Below are 24,596 nucleotides of genomic sequence, written 5' to 3' on the forward strand. Positions count from 1 at the left end.
TCACGGTTTTGTCCATTGCTGCGTGGTTTGGACACCACCACGACCACTTCCATGGCCAGTCCAAGACATCTGCTTTGGCTTTCTAGTCCCCTTCTGAGACAGCAACTAGGCAGGGATTACCTGACCTAATTTAATTCTGCTCTGGAATATTCATAAGGAGTTTCATCAGCCACCCTGGGATGTTCTTAAATGTCCACCTGACCAACCCATTTGCCTGAGCTTGAGGCAAAACCACTGGCTAAGGTCAGGAGTCTTTGACTCTGAGAGGAAGAACCAGTTCTCCTGATGCTGCCACACATGCTGGTTCTCAAGTCAGCCCATTTTGTAGACTTACCTTTCTTTCTTCAACTACACTTTTTTCAATTTGACTTCAGCTATGGTTTGAGCCCTGATCTTCTCTGTAAAAGTTTCCATTGGTCAACCAGGTGACCTGTTTTGTTTCGGTGGGAAGAGAATCATGAGGTTCATATCACTTACTCCAGGAAGCTCAACTAGAGATTCCATCTCTGGTCCATTGTCAAACAGGCCATGATTTACTTTGTTTGAGTAAATCCCCTTAGCTTGTTCCTAAATAATATCATTTTCATTTTTTTTTAGGTCACTAACATTGAAATACCTTTCTGACATTACCTATCATAACATGATGGGTATTTTATTTTATTTTTTTAAAGATTTTATTGATTTACTTTAGAGAGAGACAGAGACAGGGTGGTGGGGTGGGGTTGGGGGGCAGAGGGAGAAGAAGGCTTCCTGCTGAGAAGAGCGCCTGATGCAGGACTCAAACTCAGGACCCCGCATCACCACCCAAGCCGAAGACAGTAGTTCAACCAACTAAGCCACCCAGGTGCCCCAGCGTGATAGGTATTTTAAACCTAAGTATAGGCTGATGCCTTTCAGGTTCCTTCGGTTTGGGGACTGTTTCTGCCAAAGCACAGGAGAATGTCAGTAGTTGTCATTCAAATAGATTAAACCTACTCACAGCATGGAGAGCTTTCTAGTCTTGAATTTTGGCAGCCATTTTAGGGCACCACTGTTGAGCCTTTTCCAGAAATGCCAATCTAGGTGTGTTAGTAGCAGATGCCCCTAGCAGGGATGAATGTTCAGGTCTCAGAGAGGTTACTTGGGCTATTGCCTGCCTCAGACCTCTCTGTTTGCCCCTGTTCCCCTTTCCAATTCAGACTGTCTTCTAGTCACTTTATACAAGAGGCCCATAGAAATAAAAATGTATCTGCCAAATTTCAAATAGTGCTACAACTGGTTTTCTCATTGTGGGATGCAGAAGAGATAACAGTTTGTCCTTTATTGTGTGTTAATTGTGTCTAGTTGGTTTACCCAGATTATTTCCAGAAATGGGACAGGCTGGGCCCTGAATTTCAGCTGGATTAGTTAGGCTCCTCTCCCTAGTCACTAGTTTCTAAACCCGCCCTTGACTTTCTCCTCAGAAAGGGAAACTACCATTTATCATTAACTAACTTCCTTTTGAAAGTGACCTGGACCAAACTGTTTCCAACCAGGCTGTGATAATATGCAGGAGAATTCAGGTTTCCTTAATTGGGTCTACCCCACCTGAAGACACACAGCATCAGATTTTTTCCTTTATATCGACCTTGAAAGGAAAGCCCTGGGTGGGGGACGAAGGGGGAAGGAAAGCCCTGTTCAAGTCTGCCCAAGCAGACCCGACTTGGGGCACCTGGAAGGTTCAGTTGGTGGAACATGCAACTCTTTCTTCATCTTGGAGTTGTTGGAGTTGTAAATTTGAGCCACACATTGAGTGTAGAGATAGCTTAAAAATAAAATCTAGAAAAAAAAAAAAAAAAAGTCATGCCAGCCTCCTTTGTCCTGAAACTCTTCAGTTTTTACCATTTACCACGGTAGAAGCTGTTGGGCGACTTTTTAGTGACCCCAAGTGGTCAGCAGTCAGAGTGCAGGCCTCGTTTAGCTTTATCATAAGCCAGATCGACCTAGATCTTCTGGAGAAATGAAGGACTAGCTCCCTCCCCTGCTTCCAGTATTTCCTTAATCAGAGCTAAGAATTTCGTTTACCTTCCCGGAATCTTGTGCTGTTTAATGGTTCCCACAGGGGAAGTTTGAGACAGTTCTTAGGGCTTCCCATGTTAGGACATCCATCCAACTACAGCTGGGCTAACAAACAACAGCCCAAGATTAAGTTCAAGCCAGAAACGGCAAGATTGTTCATTCACATGTCGCGGCCTTTCCAATTACGCATTTAGCCAAAGGTGATGACATCCACTGATTATCCCACTCGGGACTGGGCAAGGAGAGCGTGACCTTCAAAGCCACTCTTCTTTGTTTCAACTGCCTGAAAGGATGAAGGAACCTCAGCAGCCCATTTCAGGGCCTTCTGTTTCCATTCCCCATCGGCATCATTGATTTAACTTTTGAGATGAAAGCAGATTTAACGGGGTTCCTTAAGGGAAGCAGCTGCTTGAACTGCAACAGATTTCCTTCCTCCCAGCTGGCAATCATGTGCCAGGAAATCTTTCATAGGACTCCTGTCATTTTTCATTCTGTGTCTTAAAAGTCACCCAAAGAGAGCTAATAGATTTATCTCCGGCCGTGATCTTTCTTCTGAATAGCCCAGATAGTTTTCCCATCAGTGAAACCAGCATGGCAGCTGTCAGAGCAAGCATCCCCATGAGTCATATACACCCTCCTGCCTTTCCAAAAGGAGAACATGGAGAACCCATACCTGTTGGAGCCGCTAATCATAGCATCTACCAGAGTTGAGGGAACCAGGGTGCTGGTTCTCAGCACAGCCTCATACCACCCCAGGCTTTAGTCAAAAGGGTCACTGATTCCACTGCCAGTAGCTGCTGCAAGTTAAAAGTTAGAATTCACAGCCAACATTATTTTTCATGTTTTTTCATCCCTGTGGCAAGTAACCTAAAGATCCAAAAAGCCCAGATTGATTCCCCAGATACTGGCTGCTATTTCACAGTAAAGAGACCCAGCTTCTTTACGTTATTATTGCTTTATCCAAAATGGTATATTTAAGCCACAAGTGGCTATCGAGTCCTGGAAATGTAGAGTCTGATCTGAGGTGTATTACAAATAAATATACACTGTTTCAAGACTTAGTATGAAACAAAGAGTGTAAACTATCTCCTTAATTTTTACTTCAAAGGAATGTTTAAATCACATTTAGGGCCTACCGAATTAAAGAAAATACAATACTAAAATTAATTTCACCTCTTTCTTTTATCTCATTAAAATTAACCAATGTGAAATTTAAATGGAAAATTATACACGTGATTTTTGTCTGTGGCTCCCATTAGATTCCCATTGGACAGGGCTGTTGGATACTCACAACTTTCTAGTGTTGCTTCCCTGGGTTTGCCAAGAAGTCCTATCAGGATAAAATGCAAGTCTTTCCAAGTCTTGAATGGACTTTCACGTTCATCCTGAGCCCAGGCTGCTTGCTCTCCTTGCTCTAACTCCTCTTTCTGCCAAGTGGTTTCAGTTTCACAGATAATCAATGAAATAGAAGAGAAGAAACTCCTTGCATTTTGAGTCACTTTCCTCTCAGTTCCCTCACCCTGGTCTGTTTCAGTTCTATGTCATTAATTAGCCATCTGTCAGTTCATCAAGGGAGAATTCTGTGTCAGCCACATTCCAATAGCAAGAGTTATCCCAGTCACTTTCTGCAGGAATTTGGCAACCTCAAACCCAGGGTGGATCAGGATCTCATTCTCACCAAACTCCCTCCCAGAACTTTGAGCCATAGTGAGTGTGAAACAATCTGAAAGCCAGTTCAACTTCCGTTGCCACCGCTGAAATTCGAGATGAAAGTTGCCAATCAAATCCCCCAGACACAACAGGCTTTATAACCTATTATGAAGTTTACTTGGTCCTATGGGAGCATGGGAAGCAGCTAACCCATCAGACCGAGCATCTTCATCTCACTGGGAGACAAGGGAGTCGCTCAAGAGCACAGCTGCTCTTGTCCTCATCCACAGGTGCATGGAGATGCACGCCACGGGCAAACGTCAAGGCCTGTATTATCCCCTGGGCACAGAGAAGCCACAGCCTTGATTTCCGACCAAGCCTGTATACATTCTGGTCACGTAGGCCAAAGGCCTTCGGGCCCCACACAACAACCTCTGTGCAGTAAATGTACCCAATTCCATGTTCCCCATTTAGCTTAACTCTATTGTTTTCAAGGAAATGTGCAAAGAAGCAGCAGTCATTCATCAGCCCAGGTCTGACGTTAACCCTCTACTCACAGTTATGTGGAAGGATACCGTTGAAAATAACCGCCCGATCCATGAATAGCTTAAATCGTAAAAAAAAAAAAAAAAAAAATTTCAAGATGAGTAATGGGGTAGGTTTCTCTAAGGTCTGAAAATAAGTTCTTCCAAATAGATGGTTAGAAAGGGAGTAAGTGGGAGTAGTGGTTAGAGATATAAACTTCCAGTTACAAGATAAATAAGTACTAGGACTCTATCTTACCTACAACATGATGAGCTAACTAATGCTTCTGTATGACCTACAGGAAAGGGAGTAGGTCCTAAGAGTTCTCACCACAAGAAGAAACATTTTCCTTTTCCTTTTATTGTATCTCTAGGAGATGATGGGTATTAACTAAACCCATTGGGATCATCATTTCACGATATATGTAAATCAAACCATCACGCTGTACAGCTTAAATTGATACAGAGGTATATGTCAGTTGTTTCTTAGTAAAACCAGGGGAGACTGAAAGTAAAGGAACCCTACTTTACAAAACACAGCAGCTAGAATCCTAAAACTTTAGTATTTTTGTAATTTATCTCTTAACTGGTTCAACGAATATGTCAATAACTCGCTGTAAATGTTCATTGAAAAATGACTCTTGCCCTATTTTGAGATGGATTTTTTTTTCAACACATGGGCTGACGAAGGTTAAGAGGCTGTTTTATACTTCAGCAGTCAGCTGATGTGCACACAAAGTTATATAAATTATTCAAACAAACTATACCTTTTTTCTGGAATGCAAACACCAGCATGATTTCCTAAACTATGAGGATGTTAATTTAGCACTTACTGTTTAATTTCTTGTATATTCATTTTTTTCTAAAACAGAGAAATTCAAGGCAAATAATAATTTAGCTTTAAAATTCCCATGGAGGCTAAAAAAAAAAATTGTCAGTATAAATGAACATCCTTACTAAAGAGTATTGAAAAATCAATTTCTTATTTTTATAAGATGACAACAGTAGTTATGTGTAATTAGGATCATCAGCTTTTATCTCAGATTTGTTTCCTCAAAATTCAACTGCTCATAAATCTTATGGTTTAACTATTTTCCAATAATTATATGTTTTTGTCATGTGAACTTGCCTCACTCCATAATTCCCAAAAAACCATTTTATACATTATTACATCAACTTTGCTCAACTTCTCATGTTTAGAATCCATTTTAATTTCCATTTTTCATGTTCATATTTTGTAATATACTGTTCATTGAGCCTCTATTTTCATAGACCCAAAATAATTTTTCAAGTGTTTGAAGCAATTACTTTTGTCTCCTATATTACTGTTAAAAGAGAGGGCTATAGCAACTTCATAAAATATCTTTTTAACTTTCAGTTTTAGTGGCAAAAATCCAATTAATTGGCAATCATCTACTGTTACATTCTAAATAAGTGCATTAAAGTAAATTGCTCATTAATGATTTTAATTATAAACTCCTAAATACCATATTTTCCTATCATGAGCACACTTCACTTATCACATTTTCATGAAACAATTTTTCTTTTAAATTTTGGTTTTCTTTTCACACACATATATGGAGAACTATTTAATTTGCAACATTCAAGAGAAAGAAAGGTAACATAGTAACTTAAATAATAGGTTTTGGAGCATAATAAACACTTTTCCTTAACATGAGATAAACATCTGCCAAATTTCATTTATAATTTCAACTCAATTTACCTGAAAAGTAATCTCATATAAACTAGAACATGTGACTATCTTTAGTCTTCTAAATGGGTTAGTGTAAAAGAGAGAAGTAACATTAAGTGAGGATAACAAAAACCAAGCAGTGTTCTTAAGCTAGACTGTATTTTCCAGTGAAGTAATCTAAAAATCATAGGAAATAAACATTAAAGTTTACCTCTATGAAAAAGAAAAATCCAGTCAATGATTTGATATTTCGCCCTTTGACATCGTATATTTACCCATTTAAACACATAACGTAAAGCAAACCTGGTATATGAATATATAACACATAATATCCCACTAGGTTCTTTTTCTTTCTCTATTTAATTATTCTAGCAATATGGAGACAATACCAGAATTTGTAGTTTTCCCAATAAACACGTTAGTTAAGAGTTTCATATTTCTTAGTGGACACATTTAAATGATGCAACAGGATAAATCAATAAAACTTGAATGGGGAAAAAAGCAACTCAATCTTTATATGCTTCAGTTATCTTTCTGTTACAATAATGGTAACATTTATCATGATAAAGTTTTAGTCATGATTCTGAAATACAGGTTCTATTCCATGACTAAAATGTTTTCTTTTGTTTTTCTTATGACAGGATGATGAGGTAAGGGAAAGTCGATTCAGCTTCACAGCCTATGGAATGGGACCCTGTCTGCAAGCAAAAGATGGTGTGACCCCAAAGGGTCCAAACCATCCTGTCCAGGTAATGCCGAAAAGCCCTGATGAAATGAGGAAGGTTTTTATCGACAGAGCCAAGAAGATTGACACCATCTCTCGAGCCTGTTTCCCATTAGCCTTTTTGATTTTTAATATTTTCTACTGGGTTATCTATAAAATTCTTAGGCATGAGGATATTCATCAGCAACAAGATTAAGCCTCTGGGGGAATGCAAGTGCAAACGATCAATTCAAAAGAAAGTTTCTTTGCCATAGGTGTGTGTATACGTGTGTGGTTTGTTGGCGTACAAACGATGACCATCATATTAAAATGGCATATGGGTGGGTATTTTTATGATATGCTATGCAAAGTCACAAGGCAGATTAAGAGTCTTTTGATGGATACAAAAATATATATTATGAGGATTTTATTTCATATTAATTTAAGATTATTTGTCCTTTCACTGTATATCATGTAAGTGGAAGTATTACTGCCAATGTGTTTGTATTGTTATATAATATCACATAATAGTACATGTGAAAACTGCTTTGGAAATTCTTGGTTTTCAGTGCAATGACGTTAAATCTTACAAAAGTAAAATTTACACAATTAACTTTGTAACTGGAAAAAGCAGAAATGTTGAAGATTTAAAAGTCAGTAGCTTGAGGCTTTAAAATATTTTCTCATAGTGTAGCTGCAAAACAGAAGAGTAATCAATTAATTCAGCAGAAAACTCAGTAACAGAGGATTGTACATATAAATGTTATGGGATCAACTTATGTACTACCAAAAAAATTCAAATTATAAAATTAAAATTAAATTTGATTGTTTAGAAAACAAAATGTCCCTCTTTGTAAATTTAAAACAGATGGCTTAAGAGATCATATTATATATAAAATCTACTTTTCTTAACTTTAGATCTCTATGAATGAAGATGGAAATACTGAAAACAAGAGAATTGTTTTTAAATAAGTGTTATAACTGTGTATTTGGAATTATTGCCAAACACTGCAAAATGCAAGCCAGCACCCTTGTTTTGTTGGATTTTTAACAGTTGCTTAATTATCTGTACGTAATTATGTTTAATGTTTTGATATAATTGAACAAAGTTCAGTAAGATTTTTATATTTTATCTTAGAATGAGACTTTAAAATTCAATGGGATTGTAGTATTTACATTTTGATAAAAATGAATTTAATTAAAACAAAAATGGATTTATGAAAGTTTTTTTAACAAGAACAGTTTCCCATCAAAGTTATATGGGTTCAAACTCTTAGTTCCCAATGTAAGGAGGGAAGATTTTAATTTTAAATTATATAGATAAGTCATTTATATAAAATAAGGATTGGTTGTTTTGTATTTCTGAATTAATGATTTCAATATATATGCCATGCACTAGATGTGAATAATTTTAAATAAAATTTTTACTTAAAATTTATCAGCAACCCCATGGAATTATTTTAACTGCAATGGGGCATTAACTCATTTCACGCAGTGTAATTAAGTACAAATATATGATAGAGTTATTGGTGAAATTATACCTGACTATGATTCTTTTCAGTTTGGCAATTTTTTGCATTATTTTTTATCAGTACTGTTGTATTTTTTAAAAGTTCTAGAATGCTTTTTAGATACATTTAATTGTTGGTCAGATTTGCTACATGGAAACTCAAGGTGCCAAATGATTGACAGAAAAAGATCTAAAACATTAAGAAAATAAGTAACTCAGATTCAAGAGGAAAAAATAATCCAGTCTTTGAATCAAATGGTATTGTTTTCTGAACTTTAACCACACTAAAACTAAAAGCAAGAACTGCCATTTAAAGTTAAATATTTTTCAATGTTATGGAGCTCTAGTCTATCCAATAGTAGTTTTTAAAAATAACTTATGAAAAAATAACATTTACTCAGCAATTTTTGCTAGTGAAGGACCAAACTGCCCTCCTTTATAAATAAAACACTATGAGGGGAAAACAACAACAACAATAAAAACAAAACATGTTTGTCATTAAATGCAAATGCCACAACTGGAAGAAATTTTGACTCTTTACTTACTTTGAGGACTGTGTGCCTGAAAGTTGAACACAGTCTTCTTCATTTGCTGTGTGTGAATCAAAACCATGGGAATATATTCTTGTACTAAAGACAGATTAGAGCCAGACATGCTGTTTGTGTTCCCTGGGGATAAACTGGGTATTGTAGAGTTAGGATAAACTATATTGTCTCAATATGTCTCTGAAATACTTGAATATATTTTTCTGTACTTTACACATCTTATTTCAAAAGTTCTCCATCACTGTTTCAATTAAGTGAATTCTGTCAGAAGCAAATAGAAACATAACGAACTTATTCCCCAAAAGAAACTCACAGACACTGCTTGTTTAATATCTAAGAATATTAAAAAATGTCTCTTTTATCCCTGAAACTTGAATGGAAAAAATACTAGCCACAAGACAACTTGTCAGCAGAAGAATTGGTATGGTAGAAATCTCTTATCTTAAAAGTATTATACTTACTTTGCTTGGGTGTATATGTTTATCATTGTCTTACTATACTAAGAAAATACTCTGATGGTCCTGACTCATATGGCAACAATAACATTATTTGTATGGCTGACTCCAAACTGTTTAAAGAAATGTGTCCCCTCGAATGAATGTTTACAGATTGTTTAAAACTGGAAAACTATATCGCAGTTAGCATCTCAAGGCAGTAGTTAGTAAGCCCTATGTCAAACCCTAATTTTTCAATTAACCCAACAGAAAACTATTAATGGTGAGAAAATTCAAATGTGTTCTTATACACTAATTACCCACATGCAAGTTAAAATTCTAATACGGATAATCTGATTGTTTTGAAGAAGCCATGTTAGAAAGTTTGTAACTTTTGTACAGGCAGTTTAGTATAATTTTTCTTAGTATTATGTATCTCAACCATTGAAATTTATGGTTCCATAGTATATGAATTTTTATAAAACCTTGTATCTTAGCATTTAGATGCCATATTATTTTCTTCCCCAAACATTAGAATTGAAGGTCAGCTATAGTGGGGATCTAGAACTTTCTTTACTGCTTAAAATAGATTCCAGAATGAAACTGTAGAAGCAAGAAAGCCAAGGATCTTTAAAATTTCTCTAACCTTCCCACGTGTTTCTCCAAGGCAGTTACTCACGCGCAGAGCCTAGTCAATTCCCAGCTGCTGTGTTTAAAAGATTCTATGACTACTTATCTTATTGTACAATTAATTCTTATTCTATAGGTATAGTCTGGTAACATTTACCCTAATTTTGAACTATAAATGCTTTAAAAGCTATTTATCCCTAAAATATGGATATATTAGGTTTACAAATTCCCAGGATCTTATGGAAGATCATGGAAATTTTAGCAAGAAAATGTGAAAAAGTAAGCCAACATGTTTAACAGAAGAAAGTTGTGAGCTACTTTAGCGTTCTGTGTAGTTGAAGTTGTTGTGATTTTAAGAGAAATACATGTTTGTCTTCCATACTATACATCCTATTTTTTAAAAATATACTTGTCTATTCTCAGCATGATATAATTCGACCTGCTAGTCATTTCAGAGGATTGAACATTACATTGGTAGTTATGTTTTCTTTTCATCTATAAAGTACACATCCATGAAATCAACTCCAGGGAATATGGGAATTGCCAATATTAAAAGTAGAAAACACTCTCACATTAAAAAGTAGGAAATTGGCAATACCAATATTTGTAGATGTCCCAGACAACAACTAGAGCACTCTAAAAATGCAACTCTTAAATTGAAAATGTACCACAGTCCTTAGAATAATCAATCATTAACAATCTTTGAAGTCATGTCTCTTACTCCAAGACAGATTTCTTATACTTTGTAACAGAGGTAATAGCAAAATCTTTCAAAATTTGTCAGCCCATACCATCTGTGTTTCTCACCTAGTTGATGCTGAACTGGTAAAGAAAGCAAGCCTTTCCATGTATACAACATAAACTTACATTTAGTCTATTAGTATTCATTGATGCTGACAAGGCGAAGACTATAAAATAATGAGATGAGTTTAAACATATTAAAAGAAAAAGAATGGTTTCTACCACAGGGATTTGAATTTTAACAATCTAGCCAAAACAAATATAATCAATAGAAAATAGCATATATATTAATAGTAATCTTAGTTCACTAAGATTGGTCAAGAATTGTCTGGTGACTCAGAGTATGTATATATATATATTTTTTTTTGTATCTTTATAAGAGCAACTTTGTCTTTTGAATTACAATCACCTATTAAGCACAGTTATGATAAACACCTTTTCTAGTTATTTTGGGTATTCGGTTTGGGAACCAGACAATTTTGTTGCCTTGGCCTGGATCCTGGACTGTTACTTGCTATTATAAAGGTACTGAAACAGCACAATGGGTTCTGACAAGCATAAATGTGCATCATCACTTGTTGGTTTCATTTGCATTTCAGAGAAAAATTTAGCCACAAGGACTGTAAAATCTTTAAAGTGACAAATTTTATTATCTCTTTAAATTACTGTATCTGCTCAAGCAAAAATAAAGGACTCTGGTACAGTTTTTCAAGTAATTTTGACAAGACCCCTTTCTTTAACTGAACTTATCTGAATAATGGGCAATGGAAAGGTATGAATTGAAGATGAGAATTCTCTAAAAGACTGAAATTTTGAATATAATGACAACCATGTCTTGTTCTCCACAATGTCTTCATAATTCCTTACTGCATTCTCTATTTCGGGCACAAGGACGTTTGTGACAGTGTAAAATAACCATGTCCATCTCAGTAATCACCAACTAGTCTTTAAGCACACAGTTAACTCCAGATTCCATGACATATATATTGTAGGTCTTGAAGTGTATCAATTCATTCACTTTGACATTTCAAAGGGATACTAAAACAAGAATTACTGCTTGTGGCTATAAGACAGTCCGGTGACTTTTAACACAATATTTTCAAAAATACAATGTATATTGTATTGATTGTATTATATTGATTGTATCGGTTGTATTGTATTATATTGATTGACTGAAATCGCCATTATACCGATTGCAGTTTTATTCCTTTCTAAGAGGTGTCTTCCTCAGCAGATACATTGGCTTTTATTTTCTTGTTGAGTACTACAAAGAGTGGTAAAATAGAGCAGTCTCATAATCTCATTGCTATATAAACTCTTGATGAGTAAACAATCAATGTACACTATGAGTTGGATTAAGGTAAATTACTTTAAACTTAAACTTTTATCCCGGCCCCATTTCTCTTCAGAAACATATTGATATTAAGCAGTGAACGTCCATAGGGAGGCTGCTGCTATTCTAATTACTTAAAAAAGAGGTAGGATGATGCTTATTTTTCCTTTACAAAGATCTTAGAGCCTATGCATAAAATAAAACTACAAAGGGTTTGAAAATAGCAAGGGCAGGGAAAATATTCCAGAGAAGCTCTTCCCAGAAATCAGACCAATAGAAAGAGAAATCCTAAGCTAAGAGCAAAGATCCTTTTATTCATTCTTTTTCTTCTACCCTTCCCATGTTAACGCTGCCTTCATCTCTTCCCCTTCGCATCTCTTATGCACACATGCATTCGCATATGCGCGTGCATGCGTACACTCATAGGTTGTTAATGGAATAAATTCCTTCAAACTGGAAATGCAAAGGAAGTCAACTTTTCTGGACAAAGGTTAATAATGTTGTGATATGTTTTCAATATAAATCATTCTTGGTGGGAAATATGAACACTGTGGTCATCTCATTTGGCCATCTCTTAAGGATGGAAACATCCTATTTTGGCTCAACAACGCCTGGACAAGCTATAGGAGTCAAAATTCTCACCAACTATTAACAATGCAATTCTAAAACACTTCCTAGACTGTCTTTGAAGAATGACTAAATATTTGTCAGATAATTCTCCTAAAAGACATCTAGTAATCACCAGAAATGCCAGATGATCTCATGTCTTAGCAGGTATTTTTCTTAGTATTTTTTATGGTTCACTCGTAAGCAACATAAAAGGAAAATTTTAGAGGTGATAGAATACTGTTTTAAAAAATAATGATTCTAATCACGAGCTGTACATCAGAATCCCTTATGCATCTTTAAAAATATATCCAGGCTGAGTTTCAACACAGAAGGTTATAATCCAATCACTGACTAAACAAATATTTGTCAAACACTTTATATGAATCTGCCATTGTTCTAAGTGCTGAATGCAGTATGTTTGGAGTAAGACATGAAATTCTGTATTATTGGCAAAGTTCCACAATTGAGAACAATTGATGTGAATGTACATAAACCTATTTTTCCAAAATATTCTACTTAAACCTGATTTTTAAATAATTTTTTCTTTCTTCAAATTCATTTTAGCTCTCATGTACATTCTTAAAATCAAAATATAAACCTTTGAGGTGTTTCATATCAACTTCCCTCCCAATGTTAGAATCTTCATCATTACGTTCCTGATAGAAAATTATCCACATTCTTCAAAATTTCTTCAGTAACATATAGCTCATTACTCTGAAGGCAGCCTGTTCCATCGTGACATAGGTCTAAATGATAAAAGAAAGCTAATCTTTGTTAAGAAATGGCTTTTACTTCATAAATTGCAAATAAGTCTACTTCATTCCCTAGAGACAGGGCTTCATTTATTTTTTCATATCTTTTGTCTATGTTTAGGCTGAGTCAGTGCCATTTTCTCAACCCCTTATTAACTAGCTTTATTCTTATTTAAGTCATTTAAAAATGCACTTTATGTGTTAAACAATGATAAGATGTTGTAAGGTTCATAAAATAATGAAATATAAAATTAATTGTCTATATAGATTTCTATGGAAGTTATTTACAGTAACTTTAAATGTCTTTCTATAACATAGCAGTAATTTTCAATTAAGTCCCTCAAAATATATTTCATCATATGAAGGTATTATATAAAGCCCTGCAAAATAGTCTGCATTACAAAAACTATCAGCCAAATGTAAATCATATTTTTAGAGTAAAGCTAGAATAAAAATATAATAAGTTAAGTTGTTTTATTTTAATAAGTGATTTTTTTCTTGAGGGACATTTAGCAAAGGTGCCTTCAGGCAGCCCCACTAGTGTGCACATTAACCTGCCTGGCTTGTTAATGTGAACCAAGAGAAAGGAGCTGTGGGTTAAAGGCCGGGAAAGGATTTGGATGTAAGGCTGTGTTTAAACATGCTTGAATAATTTTGCACTCTTTCACTTTCATCTCTATGAATTGTGCAATAGCCATTCTGTAATTCCTTAAATTTATATTTTAGTGTATTTCAGATGATAATACTGGGGGGGTAAAATAGAGTGAAGTAGCCCACCATTTTATGAATATTATAGAATATGCTGTGGAGAGAAACGAAAAAGAAAATGTGCCATATATTTTCTATGTGCCATCTTAATATCGCATACAGTGACTTTATTATTAGTGAACCAAAATGTTTAAAAGACTACCAAAAAAAAAAGTATTGCTATTTTATGGTGTTAACTATTTTTCTGTAGATTTAAAACATGTCTTCCTGGGTCTGATGTCTGTCTGTCTTCCTGTCAAGATGATGTCATATTTTTTCAGGACATTATGCTGAAAATATATTTAAAAATGTATGCATGATTTTATCAACTTGTTTCTCATGATATTGTCTTTAGTTCAATTCTCTAACTAGCAAACTCTAATAAGAGTCATTAACTCATGTACGATATGTGGTATTTATCATGTAACTATAGATAATTTGATCAAAACCAATAAAAATTAACACTTTTCAAGAATGTGGATACCTCTTTTGTCCCATTTTTATAAAGATCAAATTTTACCAAAGGGTCGTGCTGTTTTCCTGATAAAAGTCATACTAGATTTTTGTTCTGACGGAAACTATCACATCTGGTCACAAACCCAGTCATATACCATGCAAAGAACCTTTAATGTATGCATTCCATTAAAATAAAATATGCTAAGGAAATGGTGAATGGAGCTTTTCTTCTCAAAATAAAATGAGAGATGTGTTATTATTTAGAACAGTGACTGTGAACAATCAATTGAGATAACTCACTACCTTCGGACCAGCCTTTTTTTTTTTTTTTTTTTTTTTTGAAAAAAACTCCATTCGCTGCATTTAACCACATTGGTGATGGCAGAATTAGGGAACAAAATTAAAACCAAAAATTTCCTAAAGTTATATTTATGTCGAATTTTTTTTTTAATTTTTTTTTTAAATTTTTTATAGAACAGTGATTTGACATTATCATATTTATAAATTTTATTTGAAAACCTTTTCCTTAAAATCAATTTATTTATTAAACCACTTTTATCTCACTCACCCATAAGGACCATTTCAGAATGGAATATTGGTGTTCTGTTGTTTTGTTTTGTTTTTCATCTGGAATTTTTTCCTTCTACACGAGAAGACTAGAGTTTAGTGGTTAAGAAAAAAGAGGAAAATTCATGTATAAAAAATAACCAAGAAAATACTGCAGTATGGTATGTGAAAACTTGTCTCTCATTTTTTGGAGCACCTATCATTTATATGTAACAATATTTTACAGAATTTCAGATATTTATTGGCTGCCCAAGGTTGAGGAAAATTGATAGATTGAAAATTCCTTGCAAAGTTGACATTATTATCTTCCCTGATGAGCTGGGCTTCACTAACCACTTGAGTTGTGCTTGAATAGTCATATAGTGTCACCAGATTCTTGACTGAATGCTTCCATAGAATTGGGCAAGGTCATCTGTAAGTACAAGTGCTGGAGATATCTGTATGTGATAGATACTTAAAAAAAAAAATGTACACGAATAAGCATAATGTGAGTACAGCTTATTGGTAAACTCTGATTTTTAAAAATCAATGTGTATTACCACGATTTAGAATATTTGTATTATTCTCATTTATATCCACCATTTCAAATACCACTAAATTGATTATTTTTCTTCAGGTATTTTATCACAATTTATTCTTGCTAACAGTTGCTTTCCTATTTTCTAAGTGTATTTTTTGTAACTTTGCACAGTTTACATTTTTAATTACCCATCCTTAGAAATCTTAAATTAAAAGGAAGCCATCATTACTGAACTACATGATACTAGATTGTAGGTATTTTGTTTTCCTGCTTCCTTATTCAAAAATTAAGTTACCTCAGTCGATTTCTTTTTTTAAGATTTTATTTATTTTTCATGAGAGGCACAGAGAGAAAAAGAGAGAGGCAAAGGGAGAAGGAAAAGCAGGCTCCCTGTGGAGCAGAGAGCACAATGCAGGGCTGGATCCCAGGACATCAGCACCTGAGCTGAAGGCAGACACTTTACCCACTGAGAAACTCAGGGTCTCCTTCAGTGGATGTTCTTTACGCCACAGTAGCCTGCTCTAAAAAATTCACTTCAGCACATGACTGACTGGAAGCCGGGCTGGGGAAGAAGGCTCACTCACAGTCCATTCTGTGACATGAAAAATGACCTGTCTGAAAACATGTTCTCCAAACAAGGAATACCAGAGAGAAATCAAATGACAATGTTTACTTGTGTAACCTAATAGCTCTTGGTCTTCCAAACAGGTCTCTGGGGGCTGTTTGTTTGTTTGTTTAAATTGTATTTATTCATTTGAGAGAGAGAGAGAGAGAATGCACAAGCAGAGGGAGAGTGAGAGAAGCAGACTTTCTGATGAGCTAGGAGCTTGACATGGGACTAGATCCCAGGACCCTGAGATTGTGACCTGAGACCAAGGCAGACACTCAACCATCTGAGCCACCCAGGTGCCCACAAACAGGTCTCTTTTTAAGTCATCCATAACATTCATTCTTTCAGTTTTTGAGTAGATGTCAGATTCCATTTTCTTCTGGGGAGTGGGGGGAGGAAGCTTTTCTAAAGGATTGGTTGCAGAAATAACTGCATTTATAGATTTATAGGGTCTTTCTTAAAAGAATTACTTCTCCCCCCAAAAGTAATTTCATGCCAATTGACATTGTTTGAAATATTTACTCTATGAAAGATTGCTCTTACGAGCGTAATATTGTATTTGCTACGTAGCTAATCAAAAACTAAATATGATATGAAATATAAATAGGAAACAAAGTGAATATATTTAAATTTCTGAAATCTTTAAAACAGAGTGGAAAACCAAAAGCATAGATTTTTTTTTTTAATTGCCAGAATGTGGTTGCTAATAGATTATTAAATCCCTTGAAATAAATACACCTTTAATCTTACATATTATTATTTAATAAATACTAGGATGGACTGCAAGTCTACCTGCTAATAATATTGTTATCTCTGGCTGCTTCTTTTGTTCTCCTAATCATTATCAACAGATCTTTTTGAGTCTTTACTCATTAGCGGGAGAAAACCTCAAGGGATGGCAAACAGGAAAGCTTCTTCCACGTTCAAGAGCAAAGCAAGGAAGGAAATAACATCTGCAGGAACCATAAAATAAGAAGCTTATTTTATGTAGAGTTTATATTATTCTTAGGTAATCAATAATCTCTAAAATAAGACTCCGTTTTTTTCTGAAATTGTGACTACTCATATGTTGCATATAGCAAATTAAAATATTTTTCCAGTTCCAGCTATTCGGGTTTTTTTCCCTTTTCGAATAAAAACGAATGAGAAATATAGATTTATATTCTTTGTAATTTACTCTGAATCTATAAAATCAGAACCCATTTAGTGGTTGAATTGGTTATATTTGAGATGTTGTGTTCATATAGTTTATGAAAGTTAACTAAAGAAGAATAATGTTATTTTATAGCATAGAGAAATAGATCTGGAGACACTATGTTCATATGATTTATTTACCTTAATGGACAATATAATTTAGTTTCTAAAAGGAAACTTTAAAAAGTCATATTAATGTGATAGTATTTAATTGTGAGCATATTTTTAATAACTCTTAAATTGTTTTTTCTATGCTAAACATGCATACCTTTTAATATGTGTTATATATAGGGGCAATTGGGGGGCTCAGTGGGTTAAAGCCTCTTCCTTCTGCTAAAGCCATGATCTCAGGGTCCTGGGATCAAGCTCCGCATGGGGTTCTCTGCTCAGCGGGGAGCCTGCTTCTTCCCCTCTCTCTCTGCCTGCCTCTCTGCTTACTTGTGATCTCTCTCTGTCAAATAAATAAATAAATAAAAATCTTTAATTTAAAAAAATGTGTTATATATAATATTCCTAAGCAATAAAATCTGACGCCCTCACTTGCCATATAGCATATTCAAACCCCTAACAAATCAAAAAGATTGATTCTTATGACTCAGAAATATAATTACAAAATAGAATAGGTGATATGCATTATCTATCTTCATATCATTATTCTTTTATTTCTAAGTGACATAGCCCAAACCCCTTTGGTATCCTCAATAAGCATTACAAACTACCAAAAGGTTTTCACAAAATAAATTACAAGCACTAACATCCTCTTTGCTGCATAACCTTAGCTTTGAGCAAGTCCCCAAATTGTCTAAAACACCGTTATTCATACTCATAATTGGAGTTTTTAAAAACTACCTAAAGATTAAAAATTTAGATCACATTCATAAGGTATCTAAGGCTATTATATTTTTGCAGATTATATACATTCTTTGCTAATAAATGTAAGTCACTCTGGGCCTAAACCACAAGATGGCTCCCTCTCATTGTTTTGGGAGTTATAAATGTCATTTAAGATAATAAGGCTAATTTCACTAATGATTGAGGGTGATATTTTGACATAAGGAGTATATTACAGTTTTGAGAAATTATACAAGTCAGCATAACTCTGCTGTTTAACACCTTCATTAAAGAGGGAGTTGAGGGATAACCTACTGAAAACCGTTATTTACAAGTGATAAAATGCAGCCTAAAGATACAAGACAATCTTACTCAATGTTACTGACCCTAGTAACAATTGAAGCCAGAGCTACTACTGCCCTCTCAGGTTATCCTTGTTCTCAGTCTTCAAGCTAAGGTCAGAGGACCTTGGATGACTGGGATCAGAAGCTACAAGATAAATACTAGCATCTTCCTAGATTGACAACTTTACTATAAAGTTTGAGAAACCCGTGTCATGAAACAAATGTAAAGTTAAAATGATTATAAAATATGTAACAGAAATAGAAAAGGAATTTTGGTGTTATAGAAGAAAATCTGCTGCAGGTACCATTTTGTTTTCTAATTCCATTCCAATTTCAGTAAGGTTTCTTGATGGAAATGTTTAACAAGTGCTGGGAACCATTAGCTCTTTGGGAACAATTAGGTCTTTGGGTTAATTTAAGAAGCCTAAATATGGTCCATGGCTGAGGATAGGTATTAATTCTGAAGTCAAGAAAACATGTGCATTCTCATCACAATTTACCTCTTAACATTAAGTTCATGTTCATCTTCTCTGTGCTTCATTTTATATCAACTTACTAAGTTATTCACCTGACTGGATGCCAAAAGGCTGGGAAGGCTAGATGTAAAGACAATTTACATGAAAGGAATGAAGAGATAAGAGACATTCTTAGTGTCTCCACCATCCATCGAGCGTGTGAAAATCCTCCATCTTAAAACACTGACCTAACTGGCTTAATTTCTTGACTGAATTAACTGGTCACTAATACTCTAGAGACATGGTCTCAGCATGACAAATATTTAAGAGAAAATAATCCATGGGAAAGTAAACTAGTCATCAAGATGACCAAGTTTTAGTTCAACTGTATCCTGTAGTTTTCCTATTTCAATATTCAATATATGAATTAAAATCTCTACCTTCAAAGTATCAAGTGTTAATTGTGTTATTTAAACCACAAAAACAAAGCTTTGTTACTTTAGATGTTTCCTTTTATTCTTTCTTTCTGTCATTCAGTATATGGCCATTTAATTTTAATTTCAATTTCTATTTTTTTTAAAGTGTTCCTCAAAATCTTTAATAGAAAAAAAAATCGGTACACAAAATGTCAGGAATGGAAACAGATCACATCGTAAACCTTGTTTATGATGAATGTTTTCTTCAGGCAAAGTACAAGTATACAATCACAATAAAAGGCTAAAAAAAATTTAAAAATAAGGAATATTATCAGTGCTTTCTCTCTCTCTCTCTCTCTCCATTCCTCTTCTCTCTCTTTTTCTTTCCATATTACTTGTCTGTTACTTCCTTTCTCTTCTCTCTTCTCCAAAGTCAAAATACATCTATGTTTCCAAGTTAAATGTAGGGCTCTAATTAGTGCCTTATCTCATTAGAAAGCCATGAAATTTCCAATTAATTTAAATTTTAAAAACTTCATAGTGTCCATTCAGAAAAATAATTGCTTCAAATTAGTACCATGTTTTTCATCAAATTTAAGTAATTATGTGTATTTCACATAAACTGAATAATGTGATATTATAGTATAGTATTTATAGTATTTATTTACAGCCAAAATGTCATAATCACTCAACTATAGTGTGGTAAGAGAATTCAGATTGCTACTTTCAGCTATTTCTCAACATCATCATTTTCTAGCTTTTTTAGTCATTTGAATAAATTCACCTCAGTGATATCATTTGCATAAATTCACAAATTCCCAAGTAAAAATTGAATAATATTGAAGCCAAAGAAATAAAAATTTTCTTTTTGCTCATTTTTAAAAACTCCAGTTAGTTAACATACAGAGTAATATTAGTTCCACATGTACAGTACAGTGATCCAACACTGCGTCACACCACCCAGGCCTCATCCCAAGTTCCTTCCTTAATCCCCATTACCTATTTTGTCCAACCCCACCTCACTTCCTTCTGGTAAGCATCAGTTGTTCTCTCTAGTTAAGAGTCTGTTTCTTGCTTTGTACCTCTCTCTCTCGTTTTTTTCATTGCTCCTTTGTCTTGTTTCTTAAACTCCACATATGGGTGAAATCATATGGTATTTGTCTTTCTCTGCCTGACTTATTTCACTTAGCCTAATACCCTTTAGCTCTATCCATGTTGCTGCGAATGACAGAATTTTATTCTTCTTTATGACTAATATCCCATTGACGATATAGATAAAATATAAATATATTTTGACGACATAGATAAAATAGAAATATTTTATTTTATTTATTTTTAAAGATGTTATTTATTTACTTGACAGAGAGAGATCTGTAGGCAGTGAGGCAGACAGAGAGAGATGGAGAAGCAGGCTCCTTGCTTGCGGAGCAGAGAGCCTGATGCGGGGTTTGATCCCAGGACCCTGAGATCATAACCTGAGCCGAAGGCAGAGGCTTAACTGAGCCACCCAGGTGCCCCAAAATAGAAATATTTTAATTAGACATTACAAACTTTTATCTCATGCATGAATGTCCAATTTTGAAAAGCATTTGGAAAAAAATTCTTTCATTCATCTCTGTTCTGTCATTCAAAGAAAAATAAAATACATTATAAATCAACATTTTTTGTACATGGTAAAATCATAATTTAGGAAGAAAAATTATCAACAATCCACCTTTCCTATCAGAATAATTGAAAAACACAGGAGTTGGCATCAGCCCAGAAAAGCATGCTGAGTCTGTGAAAATTGTAACATAGAGAAACATGTATTAGATGAAGTGGACATGAAATTTTTTTAATTGAACTAGTGTTTAAAGGTTCTTTGAATGCCTCTGTGCTCTTCATTATTCACCCTTATATCTTTCCTTATGTACGTATTTATTCTTCAAGACATTCGCATTTTTATTTCTTGTTTGATGTAGAGTATAAATGTTGAAACTGAGTTTACATTCAGTTTCTGTTTATTTACTAATACAAAATTTCCTTAAGATGTTTCTGTAGTTTATAAACTCTGCTTAGTGGCCATTTTCAAACTCTGAGAAGCAGGCACATAAATCAAATGATAGTCATGGTTGAAATAAATCCCCAGGGTTTTCCAATGAGTAAAATAATTCTTATATGACTCTGATAATGTAGGAATTATTAAAACAATGTCAAGTAGAGTTTTATTGAAAAGTTCCAAGATAAATATGTGCCCGTCTGGTCCCCTTTTTAAATTCATACTTGCCCTATGTCATCCTCAGAGTTTAGAATTTAGCGGAGATTAATTTAGTTCAGGGTCTGTACTCAATGTGTACAACACTAAATGAGACAATTAATCCATATAAAAGCAATCTAAAACTTGAGGATGACCTAGCAGTAGTTCAACAACCTCTGCAGCAGACTAATTTTCTCTGGTCCTCCATGGGGAAAAAATCCGAAGTGAAAAAAAGAAGGCACTAGGCCAAAATTATGTGCATTCTCCTTTGTTATAAATGATGAAAGTCATAGCTTTCTACCTAGTAGTAGACCTGTTCAATCACCTAGAACTTTCCCTAAAACATGTAAATGTCACTCCAGGCATGAGACCATGAATAACCTGTTCTTCATATACAGGACTAATATTTTATACAATCTCCTTATAGGTGGAATTAAAACTTTAGTAATAGTTCAGGATCAATAGAAAACCCACAGGTTCTCCCTAATTCATCTCTAATACCACAGGACTATCATTCATCTGTTTACATGTTCATATCAGAACTAACTGCATTCTTCACAGTAGGAGCCATGTGTTAATTTTGAAACCTCAACATCAAGCACTTATGTGGTAAGGGATCAATTAATGCAAGGCTGTTTTGTAAATTATTGAATCATAGCAAATTACCAAATGTTGGGTATTTTAGAAGTTGAGGCATACAATGAGTTGTCTTTACGTCAATGTCAGTGTCACTGTCAATGACACTTAATGTCAAAAGCCTAGCTTCCTTAAAAATTTATTTTATAAGATTATATTAGATAGAGTTAAATTACCTTTTCAAAATACACAAAACAATGCATTTTAGGGTACCAGATACCTCTCACATTCACATGAAGTTGAGAATTTGGAAGTAGAAAAGAATCTGGATCACAAAGTAATTAGTAAATTTTTGTAGTGGATACTAAATCATTTAAAAGAAGATCATTTAAAAATATAAAATGGGGGCACCTGGGTGGCTCAGTGGTTTAAGCCACTGCCTTCGGCTCAGGTCATGATCTCAGGGTCCTGGGATCGGGTCCCATGTTGGGCTCTCTGCCGAGCGGAGAGCCTGCTTCCCTCTCTCTCTCTCTGCCTGTCTCTCCATCTACTTGTGATTTCTCTCTGTCAAATAAATAAATAAAATCTTTAAAAAATATATATATAAAATGGTACTTTATTTGCCCCAGAAAATATTATTATAGGCCAAACAATATCTATTCTGTTCAGCACATTGTTCCCAGCATTATCAATATTTAAATTTATAATTATCCAGATTATTCAGTATGAATTGGTTTAAATATTGTAATATTGTTACCATTGCTCTTGCTTATTATTATTTTTTTTAGTTTTCTCCAAATTCTCTTCAACCCTATCACTAAGAGTTTTTTGAATTGGTAAACCATCTCTAATTAGTGTTATCCTCTACTTTCCATTTTCTCATTGAAAAGAAATCCAGAAGAATTTTCTCCCTGACAATTCTGCTTAGTTCTTTGTGGGGCTATAATATATTTATAGTGAGGATGGAAGCTGCCAGCAGCACTCTGTGAAATGGGCTCAGCACACACACAAACCACAGGGACGTGTGACAAAGCAAGTAGGTGAGCACTTTCCTACCATTTGCAAAATGTTTCCTTGGTAACAGACTTATACTTCAGGGAATAAATTTGAAAGCCACCTGTAGCATCTCAAACACTTTGATCCTTTTGCACCAGGGAATTTCAGTGAAATATGTTCAACTGTGAATTTAACAAATTGCTTTGGTGGTGCTATTGGATAAATATGAAAAACATCTCTGGTAGATTTGGGGCTCCTGATAAGTTATATCCAAATTCAATATGTTGAAACAAAAAATGAGAAGATAGATTGTATTCAATATATGTGTGTAAATAGTTTATCGTGACTATATACTTGGTGTATGGTACCCACCACTGCTAATAAATTGAGGAAGAAGAGTAAGATCAAATGGATATTGTGTATGGATTATAAGTATCAATGGTTTTCAACTATATCACACAATTCCAGGTAACAAATAACCCAAAGAAAATGCAAACACAAAACAAAAACAAAAGCAAAAAATAAAAATAAAAAAAGGTACCTAAACCAATACAGATTTACCATGTAACAAATGTAAGAATAATATGGAAAACTGTTTCAATGATATTATATAACAAATAACATAACTCATCTTTCAGAAGAATTACTATAGTACCTGAAGGCTAATTGGGTTATGTCAGTTCACTCTGTGACTCAGAACATACGGCATATAAAAGATATATTAATATGCACATCCCTCTGAGAAGTACCGTGATTCACCATGATGTTACTGTATATGATAATATGTGCTTCATTCATGACTGATGGTTCTGGGAAGATGTCAAGGAATAACAACGATTGTCTTCTAATACAAGTGGTAACCAACATAACCAGTAGCATTATCACTCCACCATCCCATAATATTTGTAGTCCCTTAGCCATAAATGCCTACAATGAATTGAAACCCTGTCCTCAAGAAAAATGCAATTAATTAGGAAATTCAACATGATAACTAGATTAGAAGAACCATAACCATACAAATGTAGTTACTCTAAACACAAAGGGAATTCTGCCACAAGCATTTTAAAAGACAGTGTCTAAAAGTGATGGAGAACATGAACACTGACACCAGACTACCTTAATTAAAACCCTCTTGCACCACCTGTTAGTAGTAGATGGTATGATCATCACCATCTAATTAGGCAAATCGTTTTCTGTCTTTTTTTTTTTTTTTTTGCTGTAAAATTTAGATTCTTCCAGAATTGTTGTGAAAATTTAATGAATTGGTATTTGTAAAAGCAAACAAACAAACAAGAAAGAGAACAACAGAAAACTTTAAAATAATGCCTTCAAATTGATATAGGAGCACCTTTTATTTTAGCACCATTTTTTTTAAGTTGTTTTTTTTTTTTTCTTTATTTGACAGAGATAGAGAGAGCATAAGCAGGCAGAGCGGCAGGCAGACAGACTCCCCCCTGACTGACAGCCTGACATCAGAATCCACCCCA

The 24,596-nt window shown here is 34.3% G+C and overlaps 1 protein-coding gene and 1 long non-coding RNA gene across 7 annotated transcripts in view; one reads left to right on the plus strand and one right to left on the minus strand.

Annotated features, from left to right (window-relative positions):
- The window catches only part of GLRA3 (glycine receptor alpha 3), a 194,503-nt gene extending 187,437 nt beyond the window's left edge, over positions 1 to 7,066 (plus strand). Inside the window, exon 9 of the mRNA XM_059177450.1 lies at positions 6,546 to 7,066. Within this exon, the coding sequence (XP_059033433.1) occupies positions 6,546 to 6,824 (279 nt within the window). The 3' untranslated portion in view covers positions 6,825 to 7,066. The remainder of the gene's footprint in view (positions 1 to 6,545) is intronic.
- LOC131833763 (uncharacterized) overlaps positions 1 to 24,596 on the minus strand; it is a 127,944-nt gene that overhangs the window by 72,170 nt on the left and 31,178 nt on the right. The window contains exon 3 of one of the 6 annotated variants that reach the window (XR_009354617.1): positions 4,245 to 4,293. The exons of the other annotated variants lie outside the window; for them this stretch is intronic. This is a non-coding gene — a long non-coding RNA (uncharacterized LOC131833763). The remainder of the gene's footprint in view (positions 1 to 4,244; positions 4,294 to 24,596) is intronic. 6 annotated transcript variants of the gene reach the window in all.

Source organism: Mustela lutreola, chromosome 1 (assembly GCF_030435805.1).
Source record: "Mustela lutreola isolate mMusLut2 chromosome 1, mMusLut2.pri, whole genome shotgun sequence".
Lineage (NCBI taxonomy): Eukaryota > Metazoa > Chordata > Mammalia > Carnivora > Mustelidae > Mustela > Mustela lutreola.